At 35.8% G+C, this 16,753-nt stretch overlaps 1 protein-coding gene across 4 annotated transcripts in view; it reads right to left on the minus strand.

Annotated features, from left to right (window-relative positions):
- Positions 1-16,335, minus strand: part of AVEN (apoptosis and caspase activation inhibitor) — an 82,552-nt gene extending 66,217 nt beyond the window's left edge. Inside the window, exons 1-2 of one of the 4 annotated variants that reach the window (XM_053945142.1) lie at positions 16,284-16,335; positions 2,585-2,765 (exon numbers count right to left, since the gene is read on the minus strand). In XM_053945142.1, coding sequence (XP_053801117.1) covers positions 2,585-2,765; positions 16,284-16,286 — 184 coding nt within the window. In that variant the 5' untranslated portion in view covers positions 16,287-16,335. The other 3 variants (XM_053945145.1, XM_053945144.1, XM_053945146.1) reach the window with 3 other exon arrangements.
- Positions 16,336-16,753: the final 418 nt, after the last annotated feature.

Here is a 16,753-nt window from a genome sequence, read left to right on the forward strand (position 1 = left end):
AACACAAACAAGAAGAAAAACAACAAGGAAGGAAGAGTAAGAAAAATTATTACGCAGGCAAGGGCTGACAGCAGAGAAAGAAAATGCAGTCAAGAGACGGTCAGGCCTAAAAGACAGTGTCAGTGCCACACCAGAGATTAGCATGAGGCAGAGAAAACTGGAACTATAAGCAAAAACCTAAAAAGACAGTGTTTGTCTTCAGAAGTTATTGAAAGATGTAACATAAAATATCCTAAAGACTTTATATTCTCTGCAAGTATCTACAAACTCCTTTCTCCTCCTCAGACTTCCACTTTCCACCTTCCTCTGCTAACAATAAAATTTAGTGTAATAATGCATAACTGTGTTCCTTTCTTAATTCAAGCAACAGTAATATTTACATTTAAAAATTACATTTAAATTTAAATTTAAAAATTACATTTAAAATTTCTAATCGTAATTATCAACATGACACCCATACCAAATAATATCTCATTTTGCTATTTTTAGGGTGATTTTAACTAAAGAATTACACACAGACGCACTGGTACAAATAAGTACCAAGGACTTTTAATTCCTTGGACATCAGCAATTCCTCCATTTAACTTTGTCACCAGCATTAATTCTGTCTTTCTTACATTATCCCAAATGATTTTTTTCTACGCTATCTCGTTCAATTAACAGCATATTTTCTGGGATAAGACAAGTTTTATCTTGAAGGATGACATTTTCTTTAAGACCCTGCATTCAATGTTACAGAACCTAACTGTTACGTAGGAGAACAGGTTTTTAATCTGAGTTTTAGCCAAAGAATTCTTATTAATGGCTGTATTAATTACATAGTTGTGTATTAATAGTAAATCATAAGATTTTAAGACTTTTTGAATGTTTTGTGTAAAAGAAAAATTGGAAATTTAACTCCATTACCTCTCCTGTACTCCCTAACTGCTTGTTGCAATTGAATTGGATTCATTTTGCATCTTCAGAATGCTGAGCAGCAATATACTAACAAAAGCAATTATCAAATAAAGCATATGTGTGAGCTTCTTCACAGACCACTACAAATAAATCACTGTATTCCCAGTTTACACACATCTGCCAAAGAAACTAAAGAACAAAGAACACTGCTGACACAAACTGCTTTTTTATGTCACTCCAAGAAATCTGCATTATTGTTTAGAAGGTACTTTTTTCTTCCTCCAAAAGAAAGTACTTTATTGCACTGCAGTTTCCTATAGATTTCTTTCACTCTAGAGAACAGTAACGATATATCCTAAAATAAAGCACTCTCTAAATCAAAGATTTAGAATTAAGAAATAGGATGAATATATGAATACTACCTTTCACTATTATCATTTGAGGCATTAAGAGAATCTAAAGAGTAAAACAAATCAGGAGGTAATAAATGTGTTGAAGTATAACTCATGAAAAATACAAATTAGTAGAGCTAAATCATATTTTGTTATATCCTCAGTTCAAAAGTACTATTCTTCAGAACATTTTAAAGACATTCTGAAGGCTAACTATTGAGTTACTGAAGTTATTAAAAAGCTGAACCATGGAGACAGGTCTCTTGATTTAAAAAGTTTTGAATTACTGTATCTACTTTTGTCCCCAGACTCTGTTAGATACACATTTCTGAGATCCATACTATGTGCCTTGACTCCAGCATTGTTTGCTGTGCAACACAACATTCAGAGCAGTTAATACACATTTCATGATTCTGTGATTAAAACCTGACAGCTTAGGCCCAACTTTACAATGTTCATGTGAAACAGATCTTCAGATATTGGTTCTTGCACAAAGAAACAAATCTCTGTTCTTTGTTTCTTTAGTGTAGCTAACTTCTAAATTATCCTACCAAGCTGTGACTGAAAAATCCAGTTTAGATTTGAGAAACTGCAGAATTTCCAAGGTACTACAAAAACCGCCATAATACATTTTTTGCGGCTTTTTACTGAATGGTATTCCAACACAATGGCACATCAAGAGTTTCTAAAATAATTTTAGGTAACTGTTTTTAGTGTAACAACCCTATACTATTAATGTATGGCTGAATAACTCCAGGATCTAGTCCAGACTGTCCCTCCACCTCCTCCTTTATTATCTCCTCTAAACAGAGGAAAACAACTGGTTGTTATTTGCAAGGAGAGCAACACTTGCTATTCATGCACACATCTCTACAGTGCTGATCACAAATCTCTGTTGAAACAAACAAGAGCAAGCAGCTGTCTGTTTGTTGTATTTAGTCATACCAGCAAGCTTTTTTGTTTCCTGCAAAGCAACCCAATAACCAAGATCAGCAGGAATAAGCTCGATGTTACTAGATGCTGCACACACTCGGACCCATCTTTTCACCAGAAGGCTATAAATGCACTAGCCAGCATCCCTCTCTTCCTCCCCATCTGTCACAACTCAGTGCAGCCTGTATGCTATGAGGCTGCACCCATGGAGACTTTCAACACTCTTAAATACATAAATGGCAGACCTACTGAGGCAGATAGGAATGGTATTCTAGGATGGAGTTTCATCATCAAGGACAACAGCCAGAAAAGTGGTCTCAAAATGCAAAACAAAAAAGGCCTATGGATTGGAAAATGCTTACCTGCTGAGCTAAGCAAAACACTGAAGTCTGTTCCTCTCTGTGACTCCCCAGCTTCACTCTGTCCCTCTTTTTCTGTATCCTCATAGCGGCTCCAGTTAGAAAATACCTTTCTTCTTGAATAGCATTTCATTTCTTCCTTCTCTTCTTCACGTTGCGATTCGGTATCATCATCCTCCTCTACCTGTGATATTTAAACGGACAGTTAAGCCATTGCAACTTAACAGCATTTTGTTTTGTATTTAAACAATCATTCATACAAACAATACCAACCACAGAAATAAAATCCAGGAAGACAAATCCATCTGGATCCCCACATACATTTTAGGTGGTATGATCTTTGTGAACTGTATGTAATTCATCAAGAATGTAACTAAAAGCACCGAGTAAAGCTACAGCTCCTATAGAGGATCAAGCAGTGACACTGATACAAGTTCCACTACTTTCCCTCCTATTCTGAAAATTCATAATGACTTCAAAATAGCCTTCTTCTTAAAACTGAGAGCAATGGATACAGAGTGGAACTAAGAATTGAAACCAAGTGTCTTTGTCCAAGTGTTGCAGTGATACAAGTATTAGCTGAAAAAAAAGTTTGTAAAGTGCAATAAGAAAAGACATATTCTGCAGAAAAACATTTTGAAAATGGTGATTTATGTAAGAATTTCCATTATAACTGACTACAGAGTCAAGTAATATGGAATAATTAATCAAATTTCATTTCCTTCATGAAAGCTATTTTATGGAAATAGACATGAAAAAATTAAATACACTGCTATCTGTCAATCTACTAATCTTAACCTCTTAAAAAGTCCTAGAGTCAAAAGGAGAATTCATTGCAGAGTCAACTTAAGATACAAGCAAAATAGGCATTTGCCACAAGTACTCAACAGATGTGGAAAACTCTCGCCTGTCTTCAATTCTCTATAATGCAGCTTTCCCAGAGCTTGGGTTTTAGCTGAAATTACTGTTGCTTCACAAAAATAAATATTTACTTTCTGGAGGGAGGAGCAGTCAACAGGCAAGAGATTAAATCTGTCACAATTACGCAAACTCTCAGGTGTCAAACAGATGACAAAAAGGAAAATATTCTGTGCATTCTCACTGGTTCTGTGCAATTTTCAGGTAAATTCTCTTTTCTTTGTATACATCAGATAAATATACTAAAATGGTTGTTGTAGGTAAACAGTTGGTTATATGAGCAAGTGGATGAAGTGACAACTACATTACTAGAAACTGAGGCAGAGCTATAATTCCCATACAACAAAGGCCAAATCCATTTACATTAAAAAAAAACCCAAAAAAAGGACTTATTTCTTCTCTATTCTTCTCCTATGAAATTAATGACTTGCTATATATAATCCAGCAAACCTAGTGAAATTCAGTGCCCAAATAACTTGGAGCTAATACAATTCACAGGTCAAAGCAAGAACTGTGCTATAAAGATAGATCAGTTTTGTACTTTATTTTTAAGAAAAGATCAGAGTCATCTTAAGCAACTATGATATTATAGATAATTACTTCTTAGACCTGTTTGAAGAATTCACTCCTTTCAGCTGTAAACATAAAAAACCCAGGAGTACCACTTCTATAGTTCAACAAGCTTCCAATAAAGTAGTATGGATACAAATATTTTCTCTTAAAGCAGGCTAAATTCTTTTTCACTTTCTGTTATTAGCTTTTCTATACAATGCATCTCAAGGAAATTTGACTTCTTAGAAGTGAAATAGTTAACTTCAAGAAATAAGCCACAAATTCTCAGGAGTATTAACAGCAGCTGTGCAACCTGGTTTCCCAAGTACTGTCCTGAGGCTTACTGTTAAAACAAATAAACTTCAAATAAAAACCTGCTTCCATTTCCAATAAATATTTAATGGAAAATCTTACATGATGCACCACCAAGCTACAAAACAAAACTGCAAATAATCACAATTGAATAGTCAACATTCAATCAATTTAAAGATGTGTTAAAATTTTCAAATTCATTAAAAAACTTATCAGTGAAACTTCAGAAAATAGTTTGCTTCTACCATCTCACAAGACAGCTACCAAGTAACAACCCCAGAAACTCAGAAATATACACCTTAATCACCTTTCTCTTAGCTGCCTATTCAGCTACACCATATGCTACTAACATTGTCACCCCACCTTACTGAAAATGAGTCTTAATCGGTACAGAGCAAACATCTGCCCTGTGTGTAATGAAATAAACTACCCTCTTGCCACATTGTCAAATAACAAAAGATACAAGCTGAAACAAATTCTAGAAGCCAACTCAGATATAACCTTTAAAAAGTATTACGTAAGGAGAAAAGCATAGGCCTTTAAATAGTATTAAACTATCTCCATGTTATTGCTCAGTGTTGTAACACAACATGATACCACAGGAGGTACAGCATCTATCTGCTGTGCCTCAGCTCCAGATAGTAATGCAGCACCATATGCACATTTCATTGAAATTTTCTAAGTGTGGAAAGCATGCAAAAACCCAGCTGAACAAAACCAGGAAAACTTTGGACTATTTTGCATATCAGAAAAAAATATGTGCAATATTCCAGCTAAACACTAAAGCACTCAAACAACAGTGAAAGGGCCAAGCTCCCCTGCAGAGGAACTTGCACAATTTGTGGTCTTCTGCCGAGCAATGCATTTTTATCCTTTATGTGACTGCACTTTTCTTCTAAAGGAAAGCAAAGTGCATAGCACAAATGACCACAATCTGCAGTTTAAAAGAGCAAAAAATACTTCAGTATACTAATTTTACATACAGAGTTGGGGACAGTATGGTATTGAGAAAATATAGGGAAGTGGGCTTTTTCTTTGACTTTTCTTACAGATGAGAACATGTTGATGCATATGGTTCAGGAATGAAGATGTTTTAATGAAGTAAACATTGTTCTGAACAAGTAATTTCTCTGGGGTCATCCTTCTTCATTTCCCTGGAACTCAGAGTGATTTGGATCAAAGTACACAATGGAGAAAGTGCAACAGTGACCTCTTGCATCCCACTTCAATTACTCAACCACTATTCACTGTAAGTGCAATCAGTCCTAGCATGTTAAGTATACGTGTCCAAGCACTCAACAAGAATTGTTGAACTCACAGTCCTTTAACAAAACAAAACTCAACGTGCATTGAAAGTCAGGCCTTCCATTAAGATTTTCTAAAACTGTACTTATTACCCCCTTTGGAAGCCACAGGAGCTAGAGCTTATAGCCTTCTTCCTGTTCAATTCTGGTTACACTGCAGGAAAAATTTAAAACTCTTCATCTTTGTCAGTACTTAGAATATTCTACAGTAACAGAAACATCAGATCTTCAGCTTACCTTTCTTTGGGCCAACTGCGGCTCCCTATCATGTAGGTATCACGCATTATTAGACTTCCTTTCTTATTTATTTTGTAGCATTTCTCCCAATTCTCTTCCCAATATGTCACCTTACAGTATGTAAACCTAATTTGAGCTTTTTGTTAATCTCTTAGAAAGAGCACAGCTATGTCTTCTTCATTTCCTTCCCAAATTATCTTTAGAAACTCTTCAAAATTATATTGATCAAGTGCTACTTTGTCCCTTTGCTACTTAACCTCTGTATTACTGTTTTGAATATTACAGCTACAACATACTCACATTTCCTTATCTTTTCCATTCTTTATTAGGGACACTCACCTACAACACCCCAGACATCATATATATCCACTCAGAGTCATAATAAACAGTCACTGCCATATGGGACTCCATGCATATTCATGGACAGTGATAACCACTGTCTGTTCCGTACATTTGCTGCTCTCACAACAAACAGCACACACCAATTCCTTGAATAAACTTCTATCTTTATTGTCTCTTCCCTTCATGGAAACTGCTGTACAGCTATGGTCAAGTGTAAGGACATTAAAGCTTATCTAGATGTCTCAATCCCATGTTCTCTTCTCATCAGGGTAAAAGGCTAGCAAAACAAAATGAAAATATTGTCTGGGTTGAATCTGATCCAGACTATCGGCTGCATCATGAATGAGCACATATCTTTTTTCTCATTTGTATTTAAAATGCTAAGGTGTGTGTGCAGACACAATTTATCTTTTGGTCCTCATCCTAACTTTGGCAGCAGCTGTTAAAACCAAATTTTCACAGAAGGAACTTCTAAGTCAAAGGGTCAAAAAAGGTATATAATTAAGCAACAAAGCCATTCATGATCTCTACACCTTAAACTGTTTCACAGAATAGAAGTCTGTATAAGGAGGCTTCTATGCATGTAAATTAGTAAGGCAGCTTGGCTGATACTGACTTCTTAGTGGTTCCTCTGAGCAGACATAAGTGGAAATGCTAAAGACTCTTTGATGTTAGAGACACTCACTCTTTAATGATTTAAATTGCTCTTGGAAAGACATACTTGCTTTTAATTTCATGGTTCAAAGTTATCGGTAGTATAACCAAACAAGAGCAATGGGATTACACCATGAATTATCTTCGTACATTACAGATACAACACAATCTCAAAAAGAATTCCTTTTTTAACAACAGTGCTCATAAAATGCACTTTATTTACTTTTAAATCCAAAAAGGTACAGGAGAATCCCCTGACAACTTAATTTATGTATAGGCTAATACCTCATGATAGTTATATATAGCATAAAAATCTTCAAAATTTTCTTATTTTATACATTTAACTAATTAAAACCCCTATATATATATAAATATATATATATATATATCCCTCTTTTTGTAAGTAATTACTTGACAAAGGAATGTATAATCTGGTTTATTGTGGTGGAAATTTAACAGACTCTCTAAATAATGAACTGTATGGTATACTAAAGAAAAACAGACTATATTCAGAACTATGGCAAATGGAAGCAGAACTTGCTGTTCAGCTGGACCAAAACCCCACCTCCTAAAATATTCTTTGTACTCTTTGAAGTTTTAACATGATCAAGTAGCAGGGCTACAAAGTGTCCTGCATCTTTCTCACAAATCACAATTAACATTTCCACAAGCTAAAGCCATATTCTGTACAAATCTTATGCCTCACTGAATTGAAATGAGAACTTCTATTAGGAGCTAAATCTCTCCCTTAGATTCACTGAGACAGGGAAAAAGAAAAAGCCTCACAGGCAAACAGCTTGGTTATTTTGTTTGTAACTACTGATCTAAATGGCAGATCACCTTCTCTTTCAAAGACCTAGAAAAGAATCCATAAATCCTGATGCTTACTCTTCACTGGCCTCTCAGAAGTATCTCCATGACCTGCTAGTATATGACTAGTGCATGGTCCTTCGAATGAGAGCCTTACAGGGGCAAAATGAACCAATCTAATACACTGCTGCTTTCATACTGCAGCTTTCAGAGACCTAGTTTGAAAACTGTTGACTTGTAGATAAATTAAACTTAATAACCATGCACTGTAGGTAAGCAAGACTTTGTTCTTGGCAAAGTCTGCCAAGTAATTATTTATTTCAGAAAGTGCATATTTGAGTGTGCTGCTCATTAGAGACAGGATTTTCCAAACTACAAAGCCACTAGCTAAAATTTCACTCTACTGATTCAGATTAAAACTCCAAACTGAAGGACATTGATGGGGTATCATTATAAATTCAATGCTCATTCTGCACTAACTGGAAAATTCAGCAGAGTATCAACAAGTTGCATTAACTGCAGAAGTAACCCTTTGCCTCTCTTCCCCAAGGCTGTCCCATGCTGTGAACAAAGAGTCTGTAGGAAGTTGGTCCTGCTGCTGTCTATAGATAATGAGACTTTTGATTTTCTAAATTTGCCAAGCTAATACATTTCCACCAACAGAAATTCAACTGTATTTTTTCTTTAATTCAGTGGAAATGGTTTTTTGAAAGTTACTGGCAACTTTGTAAACCCATCAAGCAATTTATATAAAATCATATGGACCTGCACAAAACCTGGCAGCTCTTTTACCTTCAAATTGTCAGTAACTTTAAAAAGATTATTTTTTGTCTTAGGGACAACAGTCAAAAATATGAGTGCAAACATAAAATAGGAGCCTTTGTCTTGACAGAAATAAAAGGTTTTAAGAAAACCTTACAATGTACATTGCCAGAAAGGTTACAGCATTTTCAGTAAGATTACTGATTATTCCTATGTATAGGCTGTACTTGGCAAAAAACAGAAGATTTATATATTGCATACATATGGATCCACATATGTGAATGTTGCATGTCTTACTCCAAAACCAAGTTACTTTGCATTCTGGAGTGGTAAAGGAAATCTCCTGGAGAAAGATAATTGTTTTTACCAAATCTGCTGTTCCTAAGCTGCATTAGAGACTGACAATATCCTGAAACCGTTTCAATTCTTATGTGTTAATGTCACAGTATTATAGAGTAATCCAAACTGAATGGGATTGCAAGAGGTCACCTTGTCCAACTGCCTACTCAAAAGAAGGTCAAAACTGAAATCAGACCATGTAGGTTGGGGCTTTGTCTACTCAGGGCTTGAAAACCTCCAACAGTCTACTTAATCCTTAGTATTTCATTTTGCTATTTTATTCCAGCACTTCTAAAATTGTGAAAGTAGTTGTATTAACAGCTTTAACAAGAACTTGTGAAGAACACACATGACGAGTTCTGTAACATCAAGAAAGCAAAATTTATTGAGGGGAAATATTCACCTCCGCATTTAAATAAGTGATGTTTTAAAGGATATTGCTATTTTACTAGTCTTCATGAGGCAATGGGTAAGAGAGCCTCTCTCAATAAACATATCTGTTATAAACTTCTACATATTGAAAAGCTTTGTAGTTCTGCAACCGTATCAATGATGAAGTAAAAGCACAAGAAATTATGTAAAAAGCTCAGTCAAAGCATCCATCTGCGGAACAGAGAAAAATTTGATTCTAACTCACAGAGTTTATTTCATAAGCTTGGAACGAAGTCTGCTCAAAAGAGCAAGGTTTACAGAAGACCTTAGTTATATTGACAAGTCTAATGTTTATTTAACAACCCCTACATGCACACAGCTTTAGAACAAAGCCAACAAAAATCCAGCAACTGCACCAAGATCAAAAACAACAAGAAGAAGCTTCAGGGTTTCTCATGCAAGGAGAAGTACAGGAAAAAGTTTCTGAACAGATCTATTTTTTGCCACAATGAAAATAGAAAAAAATAAACAAACACACCCCCCCCAAAAAAAAAACCCTCAAAAGATTTCTGCTCTGCTATATTACACATGAAAGGATATTTCCAAAGTTTACATTTTAATAACAACAAAACTGTCGTCTACCTTTAAATTCAAAAATATTTGATAAGAGATAGTAACAAGTTAAAAGTTTAGGGCTTTTTAAAATGCATCTATTTTGTAAAAAAGAAAGCACATAGGAGTAAAATATTCTTTTTCTATGCATTTCAAAACATAGAAATGGCTTAGTGATATTCACCCACACTGTTCTATTTTCAATTGTCACAGCATTAAAGAAGAAAAAACCTGAAAGACACCAAACAGAACAGGATTGTTTGAACTGACAGAAACTTAATCAATACTTTCCTTCTCTCTTCTACTTCTAACCTTCAGCCAGCTTCAGTTCCTTTGTCAGTTCATAGCAGAGTCAGACAAGCACAAATAATGGTCAGATAGGCTGGAAGCATGCCATGAAACATGGGAACTAGGAAGCAGGTCCTTCCTTCCTATCTGGCAGCAGTTATCAGCTAGACTGGCTAAGTGTACTCATAAGCTATATCCTTGGTTTTAATTTCCTGCAATGTTAAACTCCTTTTTCTAAAGTAAATTTTGTTTTCTCTTCCCATTAAAGACTTACAGATTCCCCACTACTAGTCCTACTCACATACTACATGTGGACAAGAGGTGTCCTTTGTCAAAGTTATACAGTTTTAAAAATATCTTCTTCTACAAATATTTATGTTGGTTTTCAAGTAGTTATTCAGATGTGTAAGACATCATTTTACAGGTTCTGTATACAAGTACTGGTGTTCGGTTCACAGTGCGAAATTCTATCCTGATTTTAAATTAAAGCTGCTAACATCTGTCACTTTTTCAGATCAACCATCACACAATAATAGCTTATTCCAAACATATAAGTATTTACATAATGAAAATTAAAGCTGCAAAAGGAGACACTCTACCAACTTGAAGCCCTATAAAGATCCTGTGTAATAAACTCCAGGCAACAGCATTTTGTTTTCCTCACCCCTTTCACTATATCTACAACACTGTCAATAGCATAGCTGCTACATTTTTAATCTTTCATTACTAATGTATTGCCATTTCATAAATATAATTTCACATGCTACCAAAAAACCTCACATCTCTATTACCCCACTATCAACAAACCAGCAGACCTAGCCATTATACATTTTTAAATTGAATTGCATTATTACATTTATGGCATGGCATGTTGAAGCACTAAAACTTGAGTTATAAATAGCCTGGTTTGACAATATTTTCAGTAAGGGGAGTAAAAAAGGGGTACTTTTTAGGACCAATAGAGAGTCACAGAGTAAATCAATGAAAGTAAGTTATTAAAAAGAAACTAAGGATAAAAAGCAGCTTGTCTGATGTACAAAGAAAATACATAATTATTACCCAGAATGCAAAATCCTGTATCAAGAAACAAACAAGCAGGATAGCTATATTTAATTACACCAATTACAGAAATAATCGAGTCATGCTAAACGAAATAACCATGTATTACAGCAATGCTACATCAAAAAGATGCTATCCTTAACTCACAGCCTTTTAAACAGCATTTCCAAGACCAATAGTACAATTAATTTCTTTCTTTATATAGTGGAAGACCAGAAAAGATCCAGAGAGTACTAACCCTCCACTTGACAGACACCAAAACCCTTCTTCTTCCTTGTGTTTTAAATTACATGAGAAATTTATAGGCTGATCCCTTTTTTTAGGTATCTGCAAACCAGCCAACTCAGTGATACAAGGAAAGAAGAAATTAGTGAAATAGTAATTCATCAAGGATATGAATTTAATATTGTAGCCCCTGCCTCACAGTCAAGGCAGGATCTTCCTGACAGAAATACCCAAGTAGTGAAAAAAAAGCAGCTTGTTCCACCCTCCATTATCAACTTGCCTCGCACAAGTCAGTAGCACCTTTCCTAAAACAAACTCAGCTGAAAAAGGACTGATCATCTGGAGTTCTCTCAGGCACTGTGCAAGGTGTTGTCCCATACTGTAGTGAATTACAGCCAAATGTCCGATTTGTGGTGGGTTTGCCTTTGAAAGTGACAGACTTGTGTTGAAGCCACATGCACTGTATTTAAGACGCAGCTGTATTATGCACAATGCGTCTCCACGACACCGCCCCAAAACAAAAGGCAGCTACACACCACACACCCCATTTTCAAGCTCTTTCAGTAGGACAGCTCAAAGATGGTAAAGGCAGCAGTATCCCAGAGCATGTTCTCCAACTCCTATACCACAGTCTGAGAATTAGTGATAAGTGTGTTTGGGGACTGTGTCTATACATCAATGATAAAAGGTGTAGAGACATCACACTGTCTTGACTCAGGTAAGTCAGAAGCAGAATTATTTATCAGCAAAGTGTGGCATGCACTTGGCCTCAAAGCAGTGCATTTTGGACAGAAACGGCATTTTCTCCAACAAAAATAGTTCTGCTTGTCCTGCAATGAACTGAGAATAGATGGGGACTGCGAGAGGGGAGTGCCAAAACAAAGCACCTCGAAGAGCTGTGTGAATAAATACAATCCATGTTTCTTCAGCTATTTCACAACAACAGCATTTTATCCAGAATGTGGAAATAAATTCAATTCCCTTTTCTGCACAAAGGCGTCCCAAGTTGCATCTCCCCATGAGAATACAGTGGTTCTCCCACACTCTGAAGCAGGAGATCTAGCCTCTTTTCTCAGCCAGATTCTACTTTGTACAGCACCTGGACACTCCCCATAGGAGAACTCAAGCAGCTGCTGACCTATGTGTCCTGCAGATGCACAATCACCACACACATCAGAAAAAAAAAAAGAACAAGAATGTAACACTTAATGTGGGGCTTTCATTCCTACTCTCTTCATGACAATATCATGTTTGTACATAAAGTAAAAAGAGTCTGAAAAAAATTGAGGGAAATTCAGGAAAATTGAGGGAATTGAGGGGAATTCAGATTAAAAATTATTTCAAGTTCATTGTCAGGTCACTTATCTAAGAAGCGAAAAAAAGCTTCACTGCACTTTGTATTTGAAACTGGGAAGAAAACAGATCGCAGATTGAACTTTTTTCCACATCCTCAAATCCTTCGCCTCAGTAGTCATTGCAGACTGAAACTTTTTCATCCTGCACTCTCTGTATCCAACACCAGCTCTGTATCCCTTGCCTGCCTTTTTACCAGGGAATGTCAGTGCTAATGGCTCTGTAACCTTACCCACAACTGTTTCTAAGGTAAACTGACACACACAAGGATTATTTTGCTATATATTTTGAAAGAGATTAAAATAATACATTACCTTATTAAGAGAGGTTTTTTTCCTACTTTTTCCAGTATTTTCTGGGGCTAACAAAGAATACAATAAGGCAAGAAAATAAACAAATACTGATAAGGTCATCAGTCTGTTTTGCTGTCTCACTGAAAATAATTAAACGACTTCTCATTATACTTCATCCTTCAGGGTGTCATGTAATTTAGATAAGATTTTTCCCCCTTTCAATTATTCAACAGAAAGCAAGTATTTGTAACAGTCATTTAATTGCAACTCTTGGCAGCTCGCTTAAACAAGTCAGTATAGATATTTGCAAATCCTTTTGTTTTTATGCACTATGTTTTCCAGACCACACCTGATGAAATGCAAAGACAAAACAAAAATCTTGATATTTAATATTTTGTATATTGCACTTTCTGATTTGTCAACAGTATTACTAAGATCAAATCGTATTGTTAAACATTCAGTCTATTCCATCATTACAGTGACACACAGAGTAAGCTAAAAATTATTTCTAAAAAAGTATTAATGGAGATGAGGTGACACATATGTTTGTATGGTCACAGTCTTTTCATATTGACATAGTGACCTATTGATGCATTTGTAGTGAGCCTTCAGTGATTTTTCAGTGTTGCCTCTCAGAAATAGAAACAATTTATTTTCTTATTGTTCACCTAGGTATCAGAGCTCTTGCAGTACAGATTCAAGTTTCTACTATAAACAATTTTTTAAACTTGAGGGGAAAAAGAAAAATGCTAAAGCCTTTTTGGGTTTTTTTTTTTCCCTTCAGACTGAGGAAGGAAGAGCCTTGACTCAAAGGTTCTTTCTTGAAAAGAAAAAAAAAATATCCCTACAAAGAGTAATCCTCTTCACTAGTTTGCTCTATTGGTGACCTTTAGAGAGATCTACCAAAGCTGAAGAGAAGCTTAATTAGCAGAAAGGGCAGCTGACAGAACAGGTAGCACGAAGAAAAAAGCTTCTAGTCTTTATTGTACGGGATGAGAATTTTTGAAAAAGGGATGAAATACTAAGACTGGTTCATAAATGTTGGATACTGGAACTCAGCATTCTGAGTTCACTAAAGATACAATTAGCCAAGAGAGATATCAGATTCTGAAACCAATATTTTGCCTAACAGGAATGATGCTACAGTTAAAGGCAAAAACATCTCATCAAGTAGACAAGAAAGAGACTTGTTCTTGAAGTTTCTACATAAAATTGCTACTGCTTCAACAGTCACAAAGTATGGTTCTAGAAACTTTCTTAATAACTTCAATAGCAAAAAATGTTTCTCTCTCCTTGATTTTTAATATCTGTTATGGGTAATTCAAACAGATTAATCATGTGACTGTAACCTGGTATAACCAAAGATTCCTCTCTGAAAAGCATCACTGCAGTTGCAGAATACCAGTATGAAATACCAGAAGAAAAAAGTCTAGATCCTGACAAGTTCTTATGTTCAAACCTATTTACAGCTGAAGAAAAGAGCATGACTCATATCTAGTAACATCTGTAAAACGCCTAACATTAAACAAGGCTCAAACAATTCTACATAAACAGAACAAAATTTATCAAGTGTTAGTAGAAAACTCCACTTCTGTGTATTGCATCTCCATGTTTATTTTGTCACTATCAGCCGCTTGAGAAGCTCAGTGTTGCAATGTTGTTTCATATTTGAACCATCATTATGAAATTGTTTCATAACTATACCAGAGTGGTATAATACCATGGATGTTTTCAAATATCTGTCAATGCATGCACTCAAAAAACACCCTTGGTTATTTTTATATCAAATTTGAATGCAACTTACTGCAGACATTTTAGAAACCACCACTCAAACCTCTGACATCCCTTCCTCATTCACCTCCAGCCTTTTTTGGAAGAAGGTGGAGGGAGAGATCCTGTGAAATATATTTTTCTAAACAGCCTTAAAGAATATGCTTCCCTAAATCGAACATGCAGCTTGAAATAGTAGTGAAGAATCATTGTCCAAGGTCCTCAATGCCGCAACGCCACGCTTAAAACCCCAAGATGTTAAAATCTAATTTTATTTTGCTATTGGTCTGGAGTATAATTCTGAAAAATAAGAGTTACTACACAACGATGCTCCTAGACCATGAAGTTAACACTGCTGTGAAGAAGCTTTAAAAGTAATTTAGAACTTTCTGACAGTGCAAATATATCCAAATTACCAACAAGGACTCGGCTGTACCTGCTGGGATGCACTACAATCCCATGATTTTATGTGCCCATCATATCCTTACATGCTACAGTTCACACTGGTGAGCCAACTTAGGTGCACACAGGGCAGTAACTGCTGGAGAACTCTGCATCCAGTGGTGAGATACAGTGTTCAGCTGTCTGGACAACTGGTAGACAGCTTCAACTGTGACTCCATCAGGAGTGAAACCACGCTGAGTCCACTAATATTACACCCAAGTGTAACCCACAAGGCTAATTTGCATCAAAACCCCATCCTTGACAGTAATTCAAATTAAGAGCCACACCAAAATCACTGAAGGAACTACTTTTTTAGCACAATTATTTTTCAAAATTTTGTCACTACAAAAACATTTTATTCTGAGACAATAATCCTTTAACATCCTTGCTAACAATTTGGTCGAAGTGGAAGAAGTGGATCATTTGCACTTCTGTTGCTTCCATGGGCATGCCACCTTTTGTTACAAATTAACAGGAACATAATACACCAGTGAAGTCAGCAAAGCATCATAATATGAATAATGCAGTCTGAAACAGGACACTGAAGAAAAAAAACTAAGGGAAAAAACCCAACAAACCAACTACCAAAACAAATCTAAAAAAAAAAAAAAAAACCAAGCCAGCAAAACCCCCTAGTTTGTAAGGCAATCAGAAAAAACTCAAGGCCTCCCAACAGTTCAGTGAAAGAGCCTAGGAAGAACTGTAGCACAGCATCACCACTCTGTTCCTATAAGACAAAGACTCTGGCTATTTCAGAGTTAAGGAGAGAGTACAGTCTCTAATGTAAAATTATCCTCTGGGAAAAGAGAAACAGGAATAGAAACAGGACCTTAAGGCAAGGTTTTTACACACTCCAGCAGATTTATGGTTTTACAGCAGTGTATTACAGCATCTACCTGTAGAGGAATTGAAGACTTATTTTCAAAAATCAAACAAACAAACAAAACAGAAAAACTCAACCCTTCCCCCCAGACCCCCTACATACACATAATACAGAGGAACTGCATACATGAAAGAATAAATGGGAAACAAATGAACCACCCCTCTATGCCTTACCATAGAATCACACAGGCTTGAAATCCTGTGTGAAATCCTGTGATTGTGAAATCCTGTAAGAAATATTCTGCCATACTTTTTTTTAAGTCTCTAAATCACCACTGAATCAATCATCAGCATTTGTTTGATTCTTCTTTAAATACAGTGAAACCTTCTGACTGCTGCAAAAGACTCTGCAGCACTATTAGACTGGCTAGAAACTCAAAACAGGGCTCCTTAAACTACCCAGTTTCTTTTGTGAGGAAAACCAGCAGCAGCACTGCATGGCATAAATTTTTAAGCAAATTCATCACTTCTACAAATTTGTTGACTTTTCAGCAGAAATACTTTCTGTGTCTCACTTGATGTACCCAAACAAGCTCCTGTATTGTGCTGTGTGGAGCTAAACAGTCACCCCAGTAGCACAAGAAGATGTTTCGCTCAGAATTACAAAGTATGCCCTTCCTACAAATAACTTTTCTTCATAGCTG

Source organism: Vidua chalybeata, chromosome 6 (assembly GCF_026979565.1).
Source record: "Vidua chalybeata isolate OUT-0048 chromosome 6, bVidCha1 merged haplotype, whole genome shotgun sequence".
In the NCBI taxonomy this organism is placed as follows: domain Eukaryota; kingdom Metazoa; phylum Chordata; class Aves; order Passeriformes; family Viduidae; genus Vidua; species Vidua chalybeata.